The sequence below is a fragment of the Myotis myotis genome, unplaced genomic scaffold (genome assembly GCF_014108235.1).
Source record: "Myotis myotis isolate mMyoMyo1 unplaced genomic scaffold, mMyoMyo1.p scaffold_m19_p_18, whole genome shotgun sequence".
NCBI classification, from domain to species: Eukaryota; Metazoa; Chordata; class Mammalia; order Chiroptera; family Vespertilionidae; genus Myotis; species Myotis myotis.
This window is the reverse complement of record NW_023416322.1, coordinates 25,943,887-25,966,716: the sequence shown is the minus strand read 5'-3', so window position 1 is coordinate 25,966,716 and position 22,830 is coordinate 25,943,887. Positions and strand designations below refer to the sequence as shown.

Genomic DNA, 22,830 nt, shown 5'->3' with positions numbered 1-22,830 from the left:
GTCGTCATAGTCCATCATTTTGACTAGTTCACTGACTGAAAAATTGAACGGCGAGCCCAACAAAGTTAGGTGACCTGCTGTGGTAGAGAGCATTTTAGGAGTTACATGTGAGGTCCTTGTTTTGGAGGGCACAGATGGTGGAAATTTGGTCAGCTGCTTTAAATGTCGTCCCGTATAATAAGCAAAGGCATATTCTTTTCAAAAAATACCCTTTATAGATATATTTAAAAGTCGCTCACACAGGGCTTTAACTCTATCATTTTGAGAATAAAAATCTTGATTATGTTTTGGTACAAAGTTTTTCTTACGCTTTCTGTTCCCTCTAGCATCAAGCTAGAGTCAGAGAGGTGACATGCGTTAGAGACCATTTAATCCAACTGTGTGGTCCAACTGAAAGGCTCTTGCTATGTAGCTGAGTGAGTCACACGTTTTCTCTTTGTGATAGGAGTGCACTTTAGGAGCTGGTTAATGTAATTTGTCCAAATTTAGATCTTACAAAACTTCATTTCATAGGCCAAACCTTTCCCCTGACCTTTTGGAGAAAGGTTGAAATCTACTTAACTTTCTATAGGAAGTAATGGAAAACTTGGGAAGGACAAAAAGACTTCCTGGCAAATTGCTCACTATGTAGATTATTAAATAATCAGTAACATATCAGTAAAGTTAATTGTACTTTAATTGTGGTGTCTTCTCAGTTTAAAAAACATAGAGTATTTCTTAAATGTTACTTTTTCAAGAAAGTATATAATGCTTTTCTGTCTGACCCTCTAAAAATGACTGAAAATATTCATATGAGCATTTTATTGGTTTCCATGTGGTTTGCTAGGCTAATGAACATGGTGAGTTGTGCACAGAAACAACTGAGGGGAAGAGACACGATCTTGTGTATCAGTGAATAATCTGTGTTTGATTTTAGCAATTTATCAAGAGTACGTTTGGAAACAGGAAGATCAGGTTGGGTCACGGAGCATCATAAGTGGTCACCAGTTTGGAATCATTCCATAGCATTGCTTATTTGTGCCAAGTATGGTGGTGATTTTGAATTTAGTTAATATAGTGTTAAAAATAATGTCCAAAGTTTAGTTCCTTTTGAAATGTTTTTGTTTTCTTCATTAGTCTGGTTGGTTGTTCTATTTTATGGTAGGATTTCTGTCTTTTTAAAAATTATACTTAAAAGAGGCTTATTTCTCATTGAAGCTTAATATACTTTTTTAGGATCTTAGTTGATATTTATTGGTTAGTGTTACCTAATAATACAGTTGTTTTGAATGTCTTGAAGATATAAATGCTGGTGATGATTTTGATTATTATAGCACAGCTCATCTCCAGTAACTAGTCTGTGGTATCAGAATCTCCATAGTGTCACAAAGTGATTATCTGGCACCCTCGTATCTCAGTCATTGTACCTGAACAACTGAGGGAACCATCAAAATCAATCATGCAATAAATAGTACATCATAAAAAATCTCAAGACCCCGGGACTTAGAGGGGAGGAAAAAAGATATGGGTAGTGAGTTTCTAATATCTTCAGGCATTTAACAATATTTGCCGTAATTGTGTCATTACTATTTACTATATAACAAAGCAATTTGTTTAGTTTTATGGGGGAAGCAATATTCCATATTTTCCTTCCAATTTTCCTTTTGTTCTTGAATATAGTTGACAGAAAGTTTGACTATTTCAAGAGATTTATTTCTTAAATGTATTATATTTATCATGTTGAATGCTTCTGATAGAACCTGTAAATCCCATAAATGGGGGAAATTGTATTCCCTTAAAGCTTTGCTGCATAGTGTATGGTCCAGGGACCAGCAGCCATAGCATCACCTGGGAACTTGTTTGAAATGCAAAATTTCAGGCCTGGCTCCAGACCAGCTGAATCAGGATCTGCATTTTAACAACATCCTCAGATGATTTGTATCTACATTAAAATATGAGAAGCACTGCCATCAAGGGTATGCCTTATATTTGGGACAGGCTCTTTCAATTCATGCATAAAACAGCAGAAAATATTCTCTTCAGAAGTTTTATCTAAGATGTCCAAAATTATCAATTACTATAAACACAGTCTAAGTAATCGAATATTCATGTTGGCTCTGATGAAAAATAGAACACCCTTAGAGTATGATAGCATTAACTGGGCTTTGGTAGCAGACCCAGTTAGTTAGATTGTGATATGTGTTGCCTGCCTTTTCAGGTGCCCCTGCCCAACACCCTTCCCCTCCCTAAGAGGGAGACTATACAACAGAGCTCCAGCCTAACTTCAGTTCCTCCCACTACTTTCAGCCTCACCTTCAAGGTATGTACCATATCCATCTCTAAAGGTCCATGATTGTTGCATGCAAGGGGGACATACGCTAATACTATTCTCTTGGGTTTTTTACTAGTTTTGTGTGGTAAGCAACAATGCTAAGCAGAGGAAATGATGTGATGTCAAATTACACCTTAAACTTTTATTAGCTTCTAATACCCTTAGCAGCGACTTGCTATCCTCTCTAAAGTAAGGCCTATCATGCTTGTGAATTTGGTCTTAAAATTACAGGAGAGTAAGTCTCATGTGAATTGAATGAAAGCATTATAGCAGTTAGAACATTTTATGAAGCAGTAATTATGCAAGTGATTTAGAATTGATTGTTGGATAATTTTTCAATAAGAGGGCAAAAGATTTTGGACAACACGTGCTTTTTGATGTCAAGAAGTTTAGGCTTCTTTTGTTTGTTTTTTAATCTCTTTATAATGTTGAGCTATGTTATTAATGCTTTGTTATATTTGAGTTGTTTGAGAGCATTTTCAATGAGTTCACCTCAAGATTAGTCAACGGTTAAAAAAATGCAGACATAGAATTAAGTGAGGGGGTTTTAAACGCAGGTATTCTATGTGTAATAGCTGGACCTCCTAATGTGGCTCTGGTTGTCAATGAATCTTTCTGATGGTCGTCAGGAGTGGGAAACGAAATTGTTTCACAATGTGGACAGTGTTCACGTTTAGACTCTTTCTGTTTGAGTCTCCAGCCTCCTGACCACTTGACCCTTTGCCCCCCAACTTGTGTGTAAGAGGCTTAATGAGTGTCGGCTGAGACTATAAAATTTGTGCTATTCGTCTTCACCCAGTTCTTACTACTGACTGCCAAATCCTATTCCACTTGAATGACTGTCTCAGTCTGTTTCATCTTATGTATTTATATTATTTAAGGAAGTAGTCTAATGCCACATAAATAAATATAATACCATTAATTATTCTTTAGGCCGTTGTTAATTCTTCAGAAAAACCCTTCAACATTGCCTTTCACTCAATGTTTTTAACACTCCAAGAAAAAATAGCATAATTTTAATTACTTTAAATTTCATTAACTTAAAATTTTCTCTTTATTTGTACTTCTGACATCCTTCTGGGTAACATATAAGGTATAGAAAAATTCTGTTATGTGGGTATTATACACAATATATTTATCGAGGGGAAAGGTGAATTTCCTTGAATTTCCAAAATTGTAATCTGAATTTTCTTGCTGCTTAAGAAATGAAATAGCCTGGCTGGTGTGGCTCAGTGGTTGGGTGTTGACCCATGAACCAGGAGGTCACGGTTTGATTCCTGGTCAGGGCACATGCCCAGATTGCAGGTTTGATCTCCATTAGTGGGTGTGCGGGGGACAACCGATCAATGATTCTCATCATTGGTGTTTCTATCTCTCCCTCTCCCTTCCTCTCTGAAATCAATTTTTTAGAAAAGAAATGAAATAAAGCCAAATGTATGTGACCTACATATATTATGCAAGTTTGATTAGACATGACTTAATGTGTTTTCACCACAATAAAACTGGTATAAAAGACATTGCTCTGTATTAAAAAATCTCTAAACCATAAAAATCTCAGATTGCAAATTGCATTATGTTTAACTTCATAAGTTATTTTTAAACCCACCCTCCCTCCAAAAAAAGAAAACACACAAAAAACAACTCTTGTTTTAAAATAAAACACATGTGAAACCATCAAGGTAATAGTGAAAAAACTCAAGCAAATATGAATTATCTTATATTTCAAATTTATGGAGATGACATTAGTCATTAAGAAAAGGTTAAATTACATATAGTGTGTGTTTTAACAGAAAAGCGGGAGGCATGTAATTCTTCTCAAATTCTCACAATTAAAATAAGGTTACAGTTTTAAAAGTTGGTACTTGAAGAACTACAAACTTCTTAGCAGTACTATAAAAATCTTATTAAAAAAATCCTCTCATGTGACATTGCAACTGAATTTTATGTATTATATTGGGTTTTCCTTTTGGCCCACCCAGTATCTCGACTACTAAAACTAAAAATGTCAAAACCTATGTGTTTCCTCCCTGTTCAAATAGCCTTAGGATAGTGAGAATCTGCATCTGTTCTCTCCAGCTCTGTGGCCATCAGCCCCTGTGGTTAAAATCACTGGGCACTGGATGTGGCTGATCCAAGTTAAAGTCCAGTGTGTGTTTCAGTATAAAATAAAATAGACACTGGGTCTGACAGGTTAATATTTTTTAAAACATTAAAACATCTCAACTTTTATGGTGATTATACGTTTTTATGTTGTGTCGAATAAATGTTATCAAAATTAGAATTACCTCACCCTGACCGGTTTGGCTCAGTGGATAGAGCGTCGGCCTGTGGACTGAAGTCGATTCCGGTCAAGGGCATGTACCTAGGTTGCGGGCACATCCCCAGTAGGGGGTGTGCAGGAGGCAGCTGATCGATGTTTCTAATTCTCTATCCTTCTCCCTTCCACTATGTAAAAAATCAATAAAATATATTTGTTTAAAAATTTGAATTACCTCTTTATTTTTTAAAATACAACTACTAAACTTTAAATTATATATGTGGCTTGCATTTATATGTCTGTTGAACAGCAGTATTCTAGAGAGATTGAATATAGATTGAAATAAGACCTGTTTCTTCCTTTTAAGAAACTAGGAGACGACTGCTAAAATCAATAGCCCCAAAGCCAAATGGGGCAGTCAGTCCCTGAAATGCCCAAGGAGGCTTTGATGTGAAACAAGTATCTCTGATACACTCAAGCCTAAAACCTGTCTACTTACATTAACTTGTCAAACGCTATGAGCATAAAACAGCCAAACAAACGGTGCCTGTCATCTGCCATTTGAGAACTGTTGGCTTAAAAACAGAATGTAGGGAATGGGTATTGATGGGGGGTTTTGGTGCCTTTCCTACTAGAGTCAGAGCCTTAAAGCACTCCTGCAGGGGCCTGGTATTTCTGTTTCCTTAGTTGCTGGTCAGGGTAAGGACTTGGATCTAGATGATACAGGAGCTGTGAATTTATATTTCACTGGCCTGATTGCCAGAGCCATCCACAGCTCTCTGTGGAGACATCATTAAAGTACCCTGCCTCCCAATTTAACCCATAGAGTGCCGGGGAGAGTGATCGCGCTCCTCCTGCAGTATCTAGTTCTAAGTCTGCTTTTATTAGTGATGGTGATATTGCTAAATATGTCAATTCTTGCTGTGAAAATGATGATTTTGTGGAAGATATTGAATATGTAACTTCATTTACTTGCGATTCATAATTTTTTTCCTAAACTGCTGTAAAATCAGCAAAAATGCCTTGGCAATTTTAGCATAGTTCCTAGGATATTAGTTGGCACTCAAAGGGTTAAGTAAAAGAGCAAAGATAAAGGGGAAAATGAAAGGTTTGAAAACTCTAGGGTCGCCCTAGCCGGTTTGGCTCAGTGGATAGAGTGTTGGCCTACAGACAGAGGGTCCTGGGTTCGATTCTGATCAAGGGTACCTGCCCAGGTTGCGGGCTCAATCCCCAGTAGGGGACGTGCAGGAGGCAGCCAATCAATGATTCTCATCATTGATTTTTCTATCTATCCCTCCCTCCGTTCCTTTCTGAAATCAATAAAAAAATAAAAATAGTAGCATCGCCCAGTGGGGTGGCCAACCTGAAAATAATTGATTAGGTGTGAGAATTTAAAAATTATCTTTAAAAAAACAAACAAACTCTAGGGTCTTCATTTTTTACTTTAGGGTTTCTGAAAGATATTTGGAATTTATATATGTACACGCGTGAGTATATTTATGTATATATGTGTAGTCCATGTTCGCATAGTGATTTTTTTCCCCATTTCATTGCAGATGGAGTCTGCACGGAAGGCTTGGGAGAATTCTCCAAATGTGCGTGAAAAGGGATCTCCAGTAACTTCCACAGCTCCTCCAATTGCCAGTGGTGTCAGCAGCAGTGCCAGTGGCCCGAGCAGTGCTAATTACAACTCCTTCTCCAGTGCGTCCATGCCTCAGATCCCTGTTGCCTCGGTCACCCCCACAACGTCACTGTCAGGTAGAAGTCTTTGTACCTTTCCTTTCAGTATCTTCAATTCAAATTTCTTAGGATCACTTTCTGTTAACTATCCCCCCAAAAGTATCTATAATAATAAAAGCATAATGATGTCTTTTCGGACAACGTTCCGGAGCTGCCAGGGAAGCCCGGGTCCCGGGTGCCTGCCGTGGCTGGAGGGAAGCCGGTGTCGAGGGAAGGAAGGCCTACTCTTGCACAGATTTCGTGCATCGGGCCTCTAGTTATTTATAAAAGACATCAAATTATGCCATTCGTATCCTCCCCTCTCTTTGCCCTCTCCTAGTTTTAGTTTAGCAAATGCTTATTCATTTACTAAAACACTTTCCTGAACCTTCTCTTCCTCCTCTCTCCCCTGCTATCCCCTGTTACAATTATTAATGAGTAATTTGTGAAAAAATTTGCATTATGTTTAAGTTTTTCTACAAAATTTACCTTTTGACTTATTTTTTAACTCATACAGCTAATTGAACCACCTCAGAAATAACATAGAATCATACAGTTTTTAAATTTTTGGCTGTCTCTATCTAATTTGAAGGAGCTATTGGCCTAAATCTATTGGGTTGACATTTTCTGATGAAGGGTAGGGATAGAGAATTTCCAGGTTGTGTTTTGAGTGGATAATATCCACTAGTATTTTGGTTTTGGTTTTGTTTGTTTTTAAGGAGAGTCCAGCAGCATCCCCATTAGAAGGCTGTTTCTTTTACTGAAAACAAATTTTATTTCAAGCTTCCTGATATTCTCATATTTCAAATGCAGCGAGAAACTCCTTTCTAATAGTTATAAAATATATCTGGCAAAGAATTTACCTTCTTTCATTCTTATTTACTGATGGTAGTACTGCTTTTCAATATTCTGACATTCTCTGCTAGTTGTAAGTACTAAAACAACTGATGGTTGGGTTATGCTACAGTTTACAGGGGTGGGAGACGTCAGCCCACGGGCCGTATAAGGCTCGAGAAATCATTTGGTCTAACCCTGCCAAAGCATTAGGGGTGAGTTAAATGTTTGATCAAATATAGCAGGCTAATTTTTAAGTTGATAATTTTGTATGGCTCTTGGGAGAAAAAAGGTTCCCCACCCCTGATCTAGAATCAGAAGTATGTATTGTTCTTTATTAAGACAAATCCGGAGATTCAAATCAAAGGGAGTGTTCCAACTATATCTCTTTCTCTGTGCAAACATTCCTCACCACCCATTTGCAAGGCATCTTTATTCTGCTACTGGCTCTTGCTTAGGCCCCAGTCTCCTGGAGAAGAGTCTGTAGGAAGATTTAGGAAATAAGGGACTGCAAAGCTTCCTACTTCTTTGGAACCCAGCTACTTCCTTTTTTCCAGGTCTATAGTTTCTCCATAGTCCCTCAACTAGGATAAATTTTTTCATGAGGGCCATCTTGTCATATTACTGGTAGAGACTCAAGTTGAACAGCTAAGGTAGTTTAATCTGATGCTCTCTCATATAGAACATCATTAAATGTCTAAAAATGATTATATCTCTCTTTAGTCAAATACCAGTGTTGTCATTTGCTTTAGTATTGCAATCATTGGAACTCATTGATCAACAGAAATAATTGACCTTTCAAGTTGTATAATGCCACATTTATTAATAGTTGTATGTGTTTTTTTAAGGTATGTAGGGGGTCGGTGCTGGAGAGAGAGGGTGAGCTATAGATAGATAGAGATCATTATGGTAGTGATATATTTCATATCCCCCTTTGGCCCAGAGGACATATAGTATCTAAGTACATGGTGGGCATAAACATTAGTTCTCTAGTTTCTGGCTAGCACTTGAGTTCCTTTACTATGAACAACAGCGGCCCTTTAAAATATATTACATTGTTCCCTTATTTTATCTCTCTCCCAAATATAGGAGCTGGTACATACACTACCTCTTCTCTGAGTACAAAATCTACAACCACATCAGACCCTCCTAATATTTGTAAAGTGAAGCCCCAACAATTACAGACAAGCAGCCTGCCTTCCGCAAGTCATTTTTCACAGTTAAGCTGTATGCCTTCCCTCATTGCCCAGCAGCAACAGAGTCCACAGGTCTATGTGTCTCAGTCCGCAGCAGGTAAGGCTTTTAGACTTGAATATAAGGAATTGAGAAAACGAAGACTTTTGAATGCTTTTTCTCTTTTTAGTTACACTTCCAAGTTTAAATATCTTTTATCTGCTTTGCAAATTTATTTCCAGGTAGAATTAACTGCTCTCTCTCCTTGATAAGCATTTTAGGGCTCTTGGCATTTATTTCTTACAAATATATTAGACAAGTTAGTGTCCAATAATTTGGAAAATAACTTATGCATTTGATATTATTCCAGTCATATTATAAAAGTTTTGTTATCTGGAACTTCACAGATTGATAATAAAGTTCATGGGGAAGAATAAACGTAAGAATAGCAAAGAAGAAAAATTTGTATATTGGGAGCGGGAGTTACTTGTATTACTAAATATCACAATGTTAATCTGAATAAAATACGTAGTAAATAAACATTTGGATAATATTCAAACTCTCTAATGATTTAAATTCAAAATTAATAGGCTATTTCTTACCTTTCCATATGGGAATAATAGAAAGATTGATAACTAGCATCTTTAATACCCAGGATCATGGGTATTGTATTAGGCTCTTAAAATACCTTGCTGGTGAGAATATATAAATTGACATAATTCTTTCAGAAAGTTATCTCAGGACATTTTATGTGTACATACTGTAGTAACAGCTTTATAGTTAAGTTTATTTGTATAAGATATACATAAACTTATTAATCAGAGATACGTGTGTGAGGGTGTTCATTATAGTATTGTTTATAATGATGGCAAATTAAAAACAATATTGAAGTTCTTCAAAACATAAAAATGGCAAATAACAAAATAGTGTGTATAATACATAGAAAAGAAATCTGTTAAAAATCTATACCAGCCCTGGCCAGTATAACTCTCACATCAATGTTTCTCTCTCTCTCTCTCTCTCTCTCTCTCTCTCTCTCTCTCTCCTTCCCTCCCTCCCTCTTTCTCTAAAAATCAATTTAAATATTTTTTTAAAATCCATGCCAAATTCTTTCAGTTATTAAATGTCAGTTCTTTTAAATATTTTGCTAAATTCTAGTTGGTAGATTTAAAATTGGAGTGGACTTGCTATTAAACAGGTGGGTTCATTTTCAGTTTTAGTAGAATATGTAAAATTTTTCTGTTTTATACCCCATTGGCAGTATATAAGAGTGTCATATTTTTCTATATCTTCACAAGTACTAGAGTTTCCTTGTTTTAATTTGCATATACCTGTCTAAATTCTGAAATTTAGATACTTAAGACTGGTTTTTTTTTCTAATGGTCTATAGCTCAAATCCCAACTTTCTATATGGACACCAGTCATTTATTCAATACCCAGCATGCACGATTGGCTCCACCATCATTGGCTCAGCAGCAAGGCTTCCAACCAGGTCTTTCTCAGGTAAACATCACATACTTCTTCCATCGTGCAGTTGTTTTTTTGTTTTTCTGTTTTTTCATTTTGATGGCGTAGTAGTTATCTTGGGCTACAAATAATAGACTCTTTGAAGTTATAATCCTTTTAACAATATAGGACAAACCATGATTACCTAGGATGTATAAGCAAAATGTTAAAACTTTCCCATTGTTGATGGTTAACAATGTAGAATCAAGTAATGGATTGAAAGGAAAATGTTTACATTTGGTTTTAAAGAAAACTGGTATGTGGTATTAATCATTTATTCTTCATAGCTAAGTTTATTTTCCCACATGTCGTGAGTTGTATACATGGTGCTCACATACCGTTTTCTCCTTGCATGGCAGCCCACTTCGGTTCAGCAGATCCCGATTCCTATTTACGCACCACTGCAGGGGCAGCACCAAGCCCAGTTGAGTTTGGGTGCTGGACCCGCTGTTTCCCAGGCCCAGGAATTATTCAGTTCTTCCCTTCAACCGTATAGGTAAAACGCTTTAAAATACATTTGTGGGTTGGAAACATTGTAATTGCTGAGCTTTCTTGCCATATTCCTACTGCTTCTTCCTTCCCTTTATTAGCTAGGATGACCCTCTTATAAACTACATTAAATTATTAATCGTGTTGATTATGAACCTCAGTCTGTGGTCATTTTAGTCAGACTTTACCGAACAAAGTCAAGCCTCAAAATTTCTTGAAGAAGAAGGTAACAGCAGTCCCATGACAATTTGAAATCATAGAAAGTAGCTGCTAAGGGCCCTAAAGGTTTAAGTGCATCTTGCTGCTAACAATTGGAAACCCAAGTCTGCTGTGTAAGGGCTGAGGGAGTGTGATAAAAGACGAGTAGAGGGTCGGACAAGGAAGAGAAGTAGTGGTGATGTATATGATGACTATTCAGCCTTTTACATGCAGTAACTTAGAAAATTTAGTCCTCACAAAACCATATAAGGTGGATTGTCATCCCCATTTGACATGCCGAGTTGGGACTTAAAAGGGGTTGGTTGGTTTGTTTAACTTAAGGTTACATTACAAATCAGTGAGAGCCTGATTCAACCCCAAGTGGTCTCATCTCCAACTTAATGAGTGTGGAAGGGTGGGGGCATGAGCAAAACCCATGGCGTAGCTCTGTCATCATCGTGGCATGGCTGTGGTCGATATTCTTTTGATGGCTCTAAACCCGCAAAAAGAAAAGTAAAATATTTCTTTAGGGCAGCTTAGAATGGTTGCAAAATTAAGCATTAGTTTTTAGAAATATATTGGGTTTTGATGTGGTCCAGATAGAATTTTTATATTCTATATATAGATTAGACTTGGCATCAATTGGTAATAGCTTATTTCTTTTAGATTACATAAATTATATTCCTAAAAAAGCTAGTTTCGGCTAATTAAACTTCCTTAGCAGAGCATAATTATTAATAAACTTTAAAAATGTGGCTCTCCCATCTATTTATTTACTTAAATATGTTTTTATTGATTTCAGAGAGGAAGGGAGAGAGAGATAGAAACATCCATAATGAGAATCATCCATTGACTGCCTCCTGCACGCCTCCCTACTAGGGATCGAGCCCACAACCCAGGCACATGTGCTAACTGTGAATCAAACCATGACCTTCTGGTTCCTAGGTTGACACTCAAGCATTGAGCCACACTGGCTGTGCTCACTTTTGTTTTTTGATTTAAGATTCTTTGGTAGAATTCTTTGGTAGTATATCTGTATAATTATATATGATGTTTTATTTTCTGGTATTTACTCCATCATTTAGTTTGGTTATTCCAAGAAATTCTCTCCCATTAGAAGCAAAACTATTTACCCCAAGTAGAAGTTACAGGCCATCTCTTTTGTACTATTAAATTTGTGGTTATCTTGGAATCTGTGATTAAAAATTTTAAATTTCTAATTCAGAACTAGCAAATAATCTCATAATCGAATCTCCTTTTAATTGTTATTGACTGCTTGAAACATTGTTAGAAAGTTGCAGCTACTTTTCAGCTCTGACAAGAGAGTTCAGTGATTGCTTAACAATGTCTTCCATGGCCTGGGAGATGGAGTAGCAGTGCACTGGCATTCTGTATCTGTACTTCCCATTGTGGCAAATGCCTGGGAAGACCAGACTGTTTATTAGGGCTATAGGGTAAGCTGTATATGGCTACTGTATTAGAAGACACAAGTTTAGGCTTTGAAAGCAGTTTGTATCTCTACTACATCATTCTGCTACTTCTTGCTCTCAACCTAATCAGCTTGTGTTTATTCATAAGGAATCCCTGAATTGATATCTGCCAGTGCAGTAGACTTTAAGATTACTTAGGACTCTAGACTAGCACTCCTGCTCGGTAGCTTTTGTCCCTGCCACATGTCAGTTTAACAGAGCAAAATTATACTAGAGGCCCAGTGCACAAATTCATGCACTGGTGGGGTCTCTCAGCCTGGCCGGTGATCGGAGCCAATCAGGGCCCTCGCGCCCAGTCCCAGTCTGGGCAGGGTTGGCTGGCCAGGGGAAGGGACTGCAGGAGGTTGGCTGTGGGAGAGCACTAACCACCAGGGGACAGCTCCTGCATTGAGCGTCTGCCCCCTGGTGGTCCGTGCACATCATAGCTACTGGCTGGTCGTCTGGTTGTAACTGTCACTTAGGCTTTTATATAGATAGATATGTAATAATTGATAATATTATCTTTAATCCACTACTTTGATTTTAGTTACTTGCTCTTTATCTTAGCCTTCTGTAAAGTATAGATTGGAGGCCTCTATCCCAGAGGTCTTAAGTTAGATTTCAGCATTGTATTTTATTTTTTATTCTTAGTGTTTTTATTGGGGTGATACTGGTTAACAAAATTATGCAAGTTTCAGGTGCACACTTCCACAACACATCTGTACACTATATTGTGTGTTCACCACCCCGAGTCAGATTTCAGCATTGGGCGGGGAGGGGGTTGTTTTGTTTTTAATTTTCAAATAGTTTCCATGGAGTAAATTTCAGCCTAGTAACTTATTTTATAACTAGAAATTTGCACCCTTTGATCATAATATTGGTGTTGCATATTTTAAAGATGCTAAAAGAGTAAATCTTAAAAGTTCTCATCAAAAAATTTGTAACTATGGTGACTAGTGTTGACTAGACTTGCTATGTTGATCATTTTGCAATATATGCAAATACCAAATTATTATCTTTATATAGGTATATATGTCTATTACACCTTAATTTAAAGAAAGAAAATACTTCTGAATAATCCTAATGTGAACTAGTACTCTGCTTCATTCCATAGAGATCTTGAGGCCTCTTATAAGAAATATAAGAGGGGAAATAATGAAATACAGATGATGCAAGTCAGAGCTATTGGTGCTGTAAATTAAATGGAATGTCAGTACCAAAGAGAAGACGGTAGGTAGGTTTGGTTCTGAGCTTGCTAATAAACACATGAAAAGAGAATCATTCTCGTTGTTCAAAAGGAAAAAATCTTGCTGGTTTCTGGGAAGAAGCTTTTTTCCAGAATTTTTATATAGTGGGCGCTAAGGCTTGAAACAGGTACCTTAGATAAGGTCTGTGGTCACTGCCTCCTTTCTTACGCTAAGTAGAGTACTTGGACATTTAGGCTACTGAGTCTTAAGGTTGCCAGATTCCAGGTAGAATTAACTTTTAACACATCCTTTTCTCTTCAATACTGATGTAGATCTCAGCCGGCCTTTATGCAGAGCAGCCTGTCCCAGCCATCTGTGGTCCTTTCTGGTACTGCCATCCACAATTTCCCAGCTGTCCAGCACCAGGAACTTGCCAAGGCACAGTCGGGTCTTGCGTTTCAACAAACTTCCAGTACTCAGCCAATTCCTATACTGTATGAACATCAGCTGGGTCAGGCATCAGGACTGGGAGGCTCCCAGCTGATCGATACACATCTTCTCCAGGTAATTACAGCATGAGCGAGAGCATGCACTGTCTGTCATTGCAGTCTTATGCAGCAGGTGATTTAAGGACAGTTTTTAAAGAAAAAATGTTAAAAGACAATGGAAAACTAAGGTCTTCCTTTTGATCTGAGACTAAAATTCTTCCAGATTTCTTTGAAGCCATAACCTTGGTATCTGAATTGAAAATTTTAAAAATCTTATTGTTGTTTTCTTATTAAATTTTTTCTAGGCTAGAGCAAATCTTACCCAGGCTTCAAATCTTTATTCTGGACAAGTACAACAGCCTGGTCAGACAAATTTTTATAACACTGCCCAGTCACCGAGTACTCTCCAGCAGGTAAACTATGGCATGGTAAATTTCCTCAATTTTCTTTATCATTATTATTATTGTTGTTGTTGCTGCTGCTGCTTCTGTTGTTTGGGAATTTCAACAGAACCAAGATAGGGAGATGTGTGATAGTCTTCAGACTTTTCTCTGGTGTCCTAGGAATTCCAGGGGGTCCACTGGTTGGTCCCACAATACCCGTCTTTCACCCACTTTTTATCCTTTTTTTTTTTAATGGGTTTCCATGGACTTGTTTATTTTAACAAAGGAGTCCATGAATGTAAACATTTGAAGGCTATTGTTAGGGATATGCAATTACGTGTAAGTGATAGGTGCTTTACTTCGTGCTAGAGATGAAGGAAGATTAAAGACCATCGTAGTGGTCACTGTAACACCCAGGGTAGTGCAGCAGAAGGTACATGGCAAACATATTCCTTACATGTATGATTGTAATTATAATTTTCAGTGAAAAGTATAAATTTTTAAAACTCTCCTGGCAATTTCATTAATCAGCTTACTCTTTAAAAGTTGGTGGAGGGCTGGGTGAGAGAAGCAAGCCTCAGTCATCTTCTTATAACTATTTTTGGTGGCTATTTTAGGGGTGATAACTCATTCCTATATATTACCTATTGACATTCAAAATAAATTACTATTTGGGAAGTTGTAACTACTTTCTTACATTGTATCCCATGATTTTATTGTATTTTGTGTTTGTTTGACATGTACTGTAGATTAATTAAAAGATAGTTATTTCAGTTAGTTTCTCCGATGCTAATTTGTTATACTGTTATACTTTTCTTTTTTTTAATCCTCACCAACTATGTGTTTATTGATTTTTAAAGAGAGGAAGACAGATCTCGTACATGCCCCGATCTGGCATGTTCCAGATCGCACAACTTTTTGGTGTATGGGATGATGCTCCAACCAACTGAGCCACCCGGCCAGGGCATACTGTTGCATCTTTAAAAAAAGAATGGAGATAGTTACTAAGCAAAAGATTTATATGTGAAATGTGCTTAATATATTGATGTTTTCTGTTTAAAATCTTACTCAAAAGAATTTGAAGAGTTGTGTTATAGTTATAGGGATATACGGACAGGCTCTGTATAAGCAAATTGCTACAGTTTCTGTTTGCTTATGTCCTAGGTTACAGTACCTTTACCAGCATCCCAGCTTTCCTTGCCTAACTTTGGATCCACGGGGCAGCCTTTAATTGCTCTGCCTCAGACTCTTCAGCCTCCGTTACAGCACACTGCCCCCCAAGCACAGGCCCAGAGCTTGAGTCGCCCTGCACAAGTCAGCCAGCCTTTCAGGGGATTAATCCCTGCTGGAACCCAGCACAGCATGATCCCAACCACCGGGAAAGTAAGTGAAGAGAAATGGACAGTTTCTTTGAGAATCTAATGTGTTTGGCCCCCTCTGTGTTTTACCTCATAACAAAGAATTCACAAATGTTGTGGGAGAATTGGATTTATACTGCCTTTTGGACTTTTCAGCCACAAATTTGGCCTTGTTAATTCCATGGTACTTGAAAACTATAGGATTTTGGTACTGAGGTTCTTTGCCCTTTGCTAGATTAAGTCTTCATATATAGAATACTAAACACAGCAGGTTAGCTTATGGAGTTGCAGAAATGTTACGTTTATTTTATGCTCTTTCTCAGATGTCTGAAATGGAACTAAAAGCCTTTGGAAGCGGCATTGATATAAAACCAGGCACACCTCCAATCAGCGGAAGAAGCACCACACCCACCTCTAGTCCCTTCCGGTAAAGTGGGCATTTGCATTTGCTGTAGAATTCCCAATAACTGGTTACCTTTTGTTTGTTAGATGCATACAGTGTCGCCAGTCCTGTGGTAAGCACAGACATTCTGATAGTTTTATGTGAAACATTAAGCTATTGAAATATTAAGAATATATTTGTTATACTGTAATTGAAGAACTTTGTAATACAGGGCAAATATAGCCAGTATCCTTTCTCACCTCTGCTCCTCCAATGTCTTTCCACTGCTCTGATGTTTGGTAACTCACCTTGGTAATTCTCATCAACTACCAAGTATGATGAGTCTGCCAAGCACACTGTCTACAACTCGAATAGCATCATTAACCCAGCACTGCCATACTGACCAGTGACGACTTCTTTCCAAGGGCCACTTCCACAAGTCCGAACAGCCAGTCCAGCAAAATGAGCAGCATTGTCTATCAGAAGCAGTTCCCGTCAGCCCCTGCCACTGTGAGAATGACACAGCCTTTTCCTACACAGTTTGCACCCCAGGTGGGCAGATACAAGTGAGAAATGAGTATGATTTACTTGCAAATGCTTGCTAACCTGGCGAATTCTCTGATTTTATAGTCTTGCCCTATTATAACCAGTTCAGAAGCACAGTTTTTAATGAGAAGCAGTTTCTTATTGAACAGTAAATCTATAACATTCAAGTATAGACTCTAGGAGTTTTAGCTAGACACAGGTAGCTATATAGTTTGAAAGCAGACAATAGAAATAGTCAAAAGATTCCCCACACAGCTCTGATCCTTTTATTTCAGTCCTGTTCCTTTTATCTTGTTGAAGAAGTTGACTTTTCAGAGAAGGGTCCCAGTGCTTAAAGTTTCCTAGGGTTTTTTGTTTGTTTTGGGGGTTTGTTTTGTTGTTGTTGTTCATTTCTTTTTTTAAGATAACTATAGGTAAGGTAAATTTTCCAAAAGATATTCTAATCTATGTATTAAAATGTTGGCTTCTCTTCCCTTTGCTGATCAGATGGAAGGACTAAAGTTGATAAGAACACTCACAAGTTAGAATTGGCACCTGAAATATTTGCCAAATAGCATTATTTTTTATTTAGCTTTAGATTATGTGTGGAGTAGGTGTATGCCTTTTCTGCAATTATATCTTTTTAAAAAGGTATCCCGAGTAATAGCCTCCCTGTCCCCCGTTCAGAATCTGTAGCTGGGCACTGGCATGCTGCACTGTCTTCCCGTAGACTCTCCCAGCATGGCCTGCGGTTCTTGTCCCGGTGCTAGAGCGCACAGATCCGTACACCCTTTCATGGCGGTCATGGCGGAATTGGTGCACATTGACTCTGGGATAAGCCAACCTGGTCTAGTTGGCAAAATAAAATTTTTTAACAGTTTAATGTTGTATGTTTTGTTTTTTCACTCAGATTCTCTCTCAGCCTAACCTGGTCCCTCCATTGGTAAGAGCCCCACATACTAACACCTTCCCAGCGCCCGTTCAGAGGCCGCCAATGGCACTGGCCAGTCAGATGCCTCCTCCGCTGACCACAGGCCTCATGAGCCATGCTCGTTTGCCACATGTAGCCAGGGGTCCTTGTGGATCACTGTCTGGAGTCAGAGGCAATCAGGCCCAGGCTGCGCTGAAGGCTGAACAAGACATGAAGGTTAGTACAGTGTTGGCAGCCGCCAGAGCAACCGTCTGTCTCTGAACCATGTCTTATGATGCTCTGGACCCATAACTGCATATCCAGGCATTCATTGTCTCAGCAGACTTCACCAAGCTAATTGCTTTTATTTGTTCCCTTTTTTTTATTATTATTATTATTACTTATTTTATTTTTCTCCCTATTCCCCCCCACCTGTTTTTTTTGCTTTTTCTTTTGCAACTATTGTCAACAAACAAGTTAATATTTTAAATTCTGTGGCCAAATGAATTGCTTATAAAATAAATATTTGAGGGAGATCTGAGTTTAGCTGCTACATTTTTTTGGAAGAGTAAAAGTAATATAGACTATTATAGGCTTCCCCATTTTCTTTCGTTTATTTTTTTTTGTTTTCCTCCCCCAATCTCCCCTTCCCAAAGTTAAGATATAAATCATGCTTCAGAGAAAACTCTGGAATGGGTAAGACATGATGTCTGGCTTGATTTTTCTTCCCTGAGTCCCAAGTCCAATTTTCTTCTTGAACTGTTTTCATACTCCTTTGCCTGCCACCTGCAGTGGCTCGTTCCACAGCAGTTTGTGTAGCTGTGTAGTTGTAGATGAAGAGCTCACAAAAGCACTTTGGGATCCTTCGCAATACAAGGCACTGGTGACCGTGAGGTGTGCTGATGCAGAAGTGCCTTGAGGAGCCTGTGTGGGGACGGTTTTGTAGCATAAACCTTACCTGTCTGCCTGTACAGCCAGCTGAGTCGTTTATGTCTGTGTTTACTTAGTCTTGACTTTAGAGGTCTTCATAATTTTGCCTATTATGTCACCAATCTGTATCCGGTCAGACTAGAACAAAGAAAAGCTTACTGCTTCCAAACAGGGAAATGTCCGTGGTTGGGTTTTACTCGGGATTAGAAACATGTTTATGATAATCCTAGAGAATTTGGTTGACTGGCTGGAGTTTCTTTCCGCGTTGATAGCCCTTGTTTCTGATCCTGAGTAAGCGCATTTAAAGACTGCCCTGCAGTGAAACTGGTTAACGTCCCCTCCTTTACTGAGGCTGTGCACCCAGAGTCTCCCTCTGCTCGTAACTGACAGATACTGGTCTCTGTAGAAATCTCTGGGCACTGTTTGGCCTTGGTTTCCAGTTTTGTTCCTGGCTCCTCGGCAGTTGATTTCTCGTAAATTCCCACATTGGGAATGGCATTGGAGCTTAATAATAGGGTGGAGGAGGGCACAGATTTCCTGAAAATTGTTTCAGATTTTTGGATAGTACAGAACATGTGGGGTTTTTTATATGCAAGAGGTGTAGAAACCTGTGTTACAGTGGTATAATTTATAGGTCTACGTAAGTATAAACTTGGGGCATGTAGTCATTAAAATGAGGCAATTATTTTACCAGCTCAGAGTGTGGTAGGAGCTATCAGAACTTAGTGATGCAGTGAAGTCCTAGTTACTAATTTCTGATGCTCTTCCCCTGCAGAAGAGAGCTGTGGGAAGAGGACTCAGCCACAAGACATTTGGTCCTAGGTGTTGGTAATGCCACAATATAAGTGCTTCCTTTTCATTTTATTGTAGACCACATGCTGATAACTAGAAGTTTTAAGTGTAACATAAATGTTTTCAAGTTCACAAGCAGGCTCCCTAGATAACATATGGTATCAGTAAGGTTTGTCCCAGAAAAAATACAAAGTAACAGCAATTTCTATTTTGTTGCTTTATAAGAGGGCAAACTGAAAAAGTGGTGGGAGGTGGTCCTGTTTTTTTCAATATTAAAGGAAAAATCACTGAATGTTTTCAGAGATAGGAAGAACTCTTTCCATTAAATGCTGAAAAATCAATGAGGTACTTTTGGTTTGGGCCAAACCAGCGTGGGAAAGCTATTGGTGATTGGTGAAAGAATTCAAACTGAGAGTGATTGACAGGCTTTGGTGATGCTGCAGCATCTTCAGTTGTTGTTTCTCATTCTTTAAGGCAAAGCAGAGAGCAGAGGTTCTTCAGTCCACGCAGCGCTTCTTCTCTGAACAACAACAGAGCAAACAGATAGGGGGCAAGGCCCCGAAGGTGGATGGCGACTCCAGCAAACCTCCTGAAGCACTGACTGACGCTCCTGGTGTCTGTCAGGAGAAAGTAGAAGAAAAGCCTCCTCCTGCACCCACCATGGCCACCAAACCTGTTCGGACTGGACCCATCAAACCTCAGGCCATCAAAACCGAAGAAACAAAATCTTAAAAGGCTGTGGTTTATTGCAGGCGCCTGGGGAGGGGAGAGGGGAAGAAGGAAGGATGCAGACAGCTCATGCCAGCAGCCGAAGGGGTAAAATGGTCTGTGACACTATCCTATCCCGAGCTCAGAGGTGCACGGGGGACATAGGAGCCATTCACACTGACACAGGCCGCACCCGTACAACGAGGCTTTGCCAGCTCACACCCACTACACAACACACCCTGTTGATGGCCATGCATCTCAGTCTGGATTTACATACAAACATGTGCACATGTTCTTGGAGTGTGTACCACCTAGAACTCAGTCCTTATGGTTAGAATAAGACACCAGAAATCAAGAAAGTAACACTGCAGAGGAGTAGCCCAGCCCAAATAGCACCTGGTCCCAGCTGGTAACAGCAGTGACTCTCCCTTCCAGCCTGTGGATGTGGTGGTGGCATTGGTGGGCGCAGTGGTGAGGAGCTGAAGAACTAGGGCTGCACAGAGGAGCCTATGTCTGCCCCGGGCAGCCTGCTGCTTTTATAACATGGTAATTGAGTTGAACACAAAGTATAGTAACTGATCTCCCTTCTTCCTGGCTGAGCACGCAATGGTGGTGAAATAGTGGTGTCAGCACCTGAACATGCCCGGGTGGGCAGTGCCTGGCTACTGCTTCTTTTTGAAATGATGCTTTGCTTTGGTCGTGGCCCAAGCTGTGAAGTGTTGCTGGGCTTCTCCTGTGGCCTGCTGATCACTCACACGATAGTCACACGGCGGGTGAATACTGGTTGGGGCAAGTCTTGCCTGCCTCCACTTGGTCATCTTTATATGAATCCAATGAGGTGTGTTGGGGGGGGATTATTGTTTTTGTTTGTTCATTTTGGTCTTTCTGAAACGGTTTTTAGGTGATATTCATGAAGGGCAGTCAGTACCTAGAACTGTGCCACTAATGAGAGGAAAACCTGTCTGAGAAGGTGCGTCTTCCCAGAGCTGCCGTCCCACCCTTGGGGCCTCTGCTGGGAAAACAGAATCAAGTCTCAAACAATGCCTTTTTAATTGTATCTCTAGTATTATAGACGTAGGGCAGTATGTATCATACCTCTGTGAATGTAAAATACCTTGTACCTGCTTTATGATACGTAGTAGTGACCGTGCTTTATCAGAGCTGTTTTTAATGACGTTATCCTAGACTGTTTTCTTTCCAGATGATGATGGAGAAGCTTAAAAAAAAGAATGGTGCCAGGTATCACAACAGTGACAGAACTTTGCTGTTTTCTGGAGATTTGTTTTTTACTTTTTTTTTTATTGGAGTGTGCTGGATGTCTATAATTTTGTTCAGATGACTGCAGAACCTGGAAAAGCTGTTGCTGCTATTGATGCATAACATACTGCTATTGGTCTTTTTATATAAATAAATATATATATATATATATACATATATATATAATTTGAATTTTTGGAAACTTTAGCTGTGCTGTCAACTTTGGAAAAACTATCCCAGTTGTACTGTGTTGGGTTGGCATTGTACAGAAATTAACAGCCATATTGGTCTAGAAACGTTCAACATAATTTTTTCCATTTGTACAGGGGCAACGCACTGTATTAAATATGTAAGGTCTTAATCTACATGGGTTTGATTACAGAAACTAATAAAGTATTCTCTAAATAATGAGTCTTGGAGCTTCTGATCCATTCCTGAAATCTGAAGCAAGGTCTGTTGTGCCCAGTGAACAGCATTAGCAGGGACTGGTTTCTGACTTGGAGGAACGTCTCTGCACTCATAGTCATTAGCACCTACACAAGGAATTGATTTGTCAGTTAAACTTGTTGCCTAAAATTCCATACCCAAAAGCATGGTTTCCAGCCCCAGCTTTAGGAAAACTGGTAATTCAGTCACTAACATATTTGCCCTCTCCCATTGCCACTGGTTTCCATATTCTGATCCTTAAGTTCAGTGCTCCTAAATTTTCAGAGCTTACATTATCTTCATTTGCAAGCCAAATTATCTTAATTTGCTCAGTTAATCATTATTAACTTGAAACACCACTAATACCTTAGGCCAGTGGTTCTCAACCTTCCTAATGCCATGACCCTTTAACACAGTTCCTCATGTTGTGGTGACCCCCAATCTCATTGTTACAAATTGAACATAATGAAAGCATAGTGCTTAATCACAAAAACAATATGTAATTATATATGTGTTTTCCGATGGTCTTAGGCGACCCCTGTGAAAGGGTTGTTCCACCCCCAAAGGGGTTGCGACCCACAAGTTGAGAACCGCTGCCTTAGGCACTTTGCTGGCTAGGGTCTCCAATGGGAAAAAATGTAATATTTTTACATTTTACCCCAAGTGATATTTGTATAACGGCTTCTCTGTTTGGTCATACAAATCTCATCTCTGGCTTCTCTGCCATATGATACCTCAAAAGATGTTGCATTTAGTAGTTGACAGTGGATTTGGTGACAAACTTCTGGACATTCTTTACCCCTTGAACTTTTCTGCTGAAAAGGAGGGTATGTTTTTGTCCTTAGCTATGACAAATTGTGCTTTATGATGGAAGAAAAGATTGGGGGGGGAGGGGGGAGGGGGGAGAGGGGAGGATATTTTGAAAAGGCCTGTTGTTGGCATTTTCACAATACAAGTTAGAGAAAGTAAAGCTCAACATACTCTTAGCCAGAGGCAAGATGTAGAAGGTAGAATCAGAATGCATCATGGATTTTAAAAGATGGAGAGTAGACTGTCTGAACTTCAATGTTGTAGGCATGTCTTGTAACAGGTCACCGAGGTTTTTCATGCTTGACTGCAGCATGTATCATAGCTTCTGAGCACTTTTGGTATTTTCACCTCCGCTTTCCAGTTTCCTCGCAGTGTGCAGTTAACCACAGCTCACCTGTTTGTGAAAATCACCTTAATTTGATTACATTTTAGGAAGACATTTATTTTTCATCCAATCCTCTGATTAAGTCCATGCCACAGTTTCTGCTCATGAAATGAAAAGGAAAAGAACAGGATGATGACTCTGAATGTTACACCAGCCATCTCAGCATTTGCATGTCACCAGAGAAATGATTCCTTGGCCCTTTTCCTTCCTCCATCTGCTGGTCTTAACTCACCCTCAGGTGTAGGGCTGAGTCTGCTGTTGGCAATCAAAGCAGGGGCTCTGCCTTAGCTGGTTTGGCTCAATGGGTAGTGTCTGCCTGCAAACCAAAGGGTC

General features: G+C 39.0%; 1 protein-coding gene across 25 annotated transcripts in view; it reads left to right on the top strand.

The window, feature by feature from the left end:
• The window catches only part of PRRC2C (proline rich coiled-coil 2C), a 78,751-nt gene extending 57,464 nt beyond the window's left edge, over positions 1 to 21,287 (top strand). For 5 of the 25 annotated variants that reach the window (XM_036344386.1, XM_036344388.1, XM_036344391.1 and 2 more), the window contains 12 exons: positions 2,198 to 2,299; positions 6,125 to 6,326; positions 8,211 to 8,414; positions 9,685 to 9,797; positions 10,160 to 10,296; positions 13,476 to 13,707; positions 13,937 to 14,059; positions 15,179 to 15,397; positions 15,696 to 15,799; positions 16,180 to 16,306; positions 17,190 to 17,426; positions 19,386 to 21,287. In XM_036344386.1, the coding sequence (XP_036200279.1) occupies positions 2,198 to 2,299; positions 6,125 to 6,326; positions 8,211 to 8,414; positions 9,685 to 9,797; positions 10,160 to 10,296; positions 13,476 to 13,707; positions 13,937 to 14,059; positions 15,179 to 15,397; positions 15,696 to 15,799; positions 16,180 to 16,306; positions 17,190 to 17,426; positions 19,386 to 19,643 (2,058 nt within the window). In that variant the 3' untranslated portion in view covers positions 19,644 to 21,287. Of the gene's footprint in view, positions 1 to 2,197; positions 2,300 to 6,124; positions 6,327 to 8,210; positions 8,415 to 9,684; positions 9,798 to 10,159; positions 10,297 to 13,070; positions 13,425 to 13,475; positions 13,708 to 13,936; positions 14,060 to 15,178; positions 15,398 to 15,695; positions 15,800 to 16,088; positions 16,321 to 16,966; positions 17,160 to 17,189; positions 17,427 to 18,894; positions 18,948 to 19,385 lie in introns of those variants that run through there. The other 20 variants (XM_036344389.1, XM_036344387.1, XM_036344399.1 and 17 more) reach the window with 17 other exon arrangements.
• Positions 21,288 to 22,830: the final 1,543 nt, after the last annotated feature.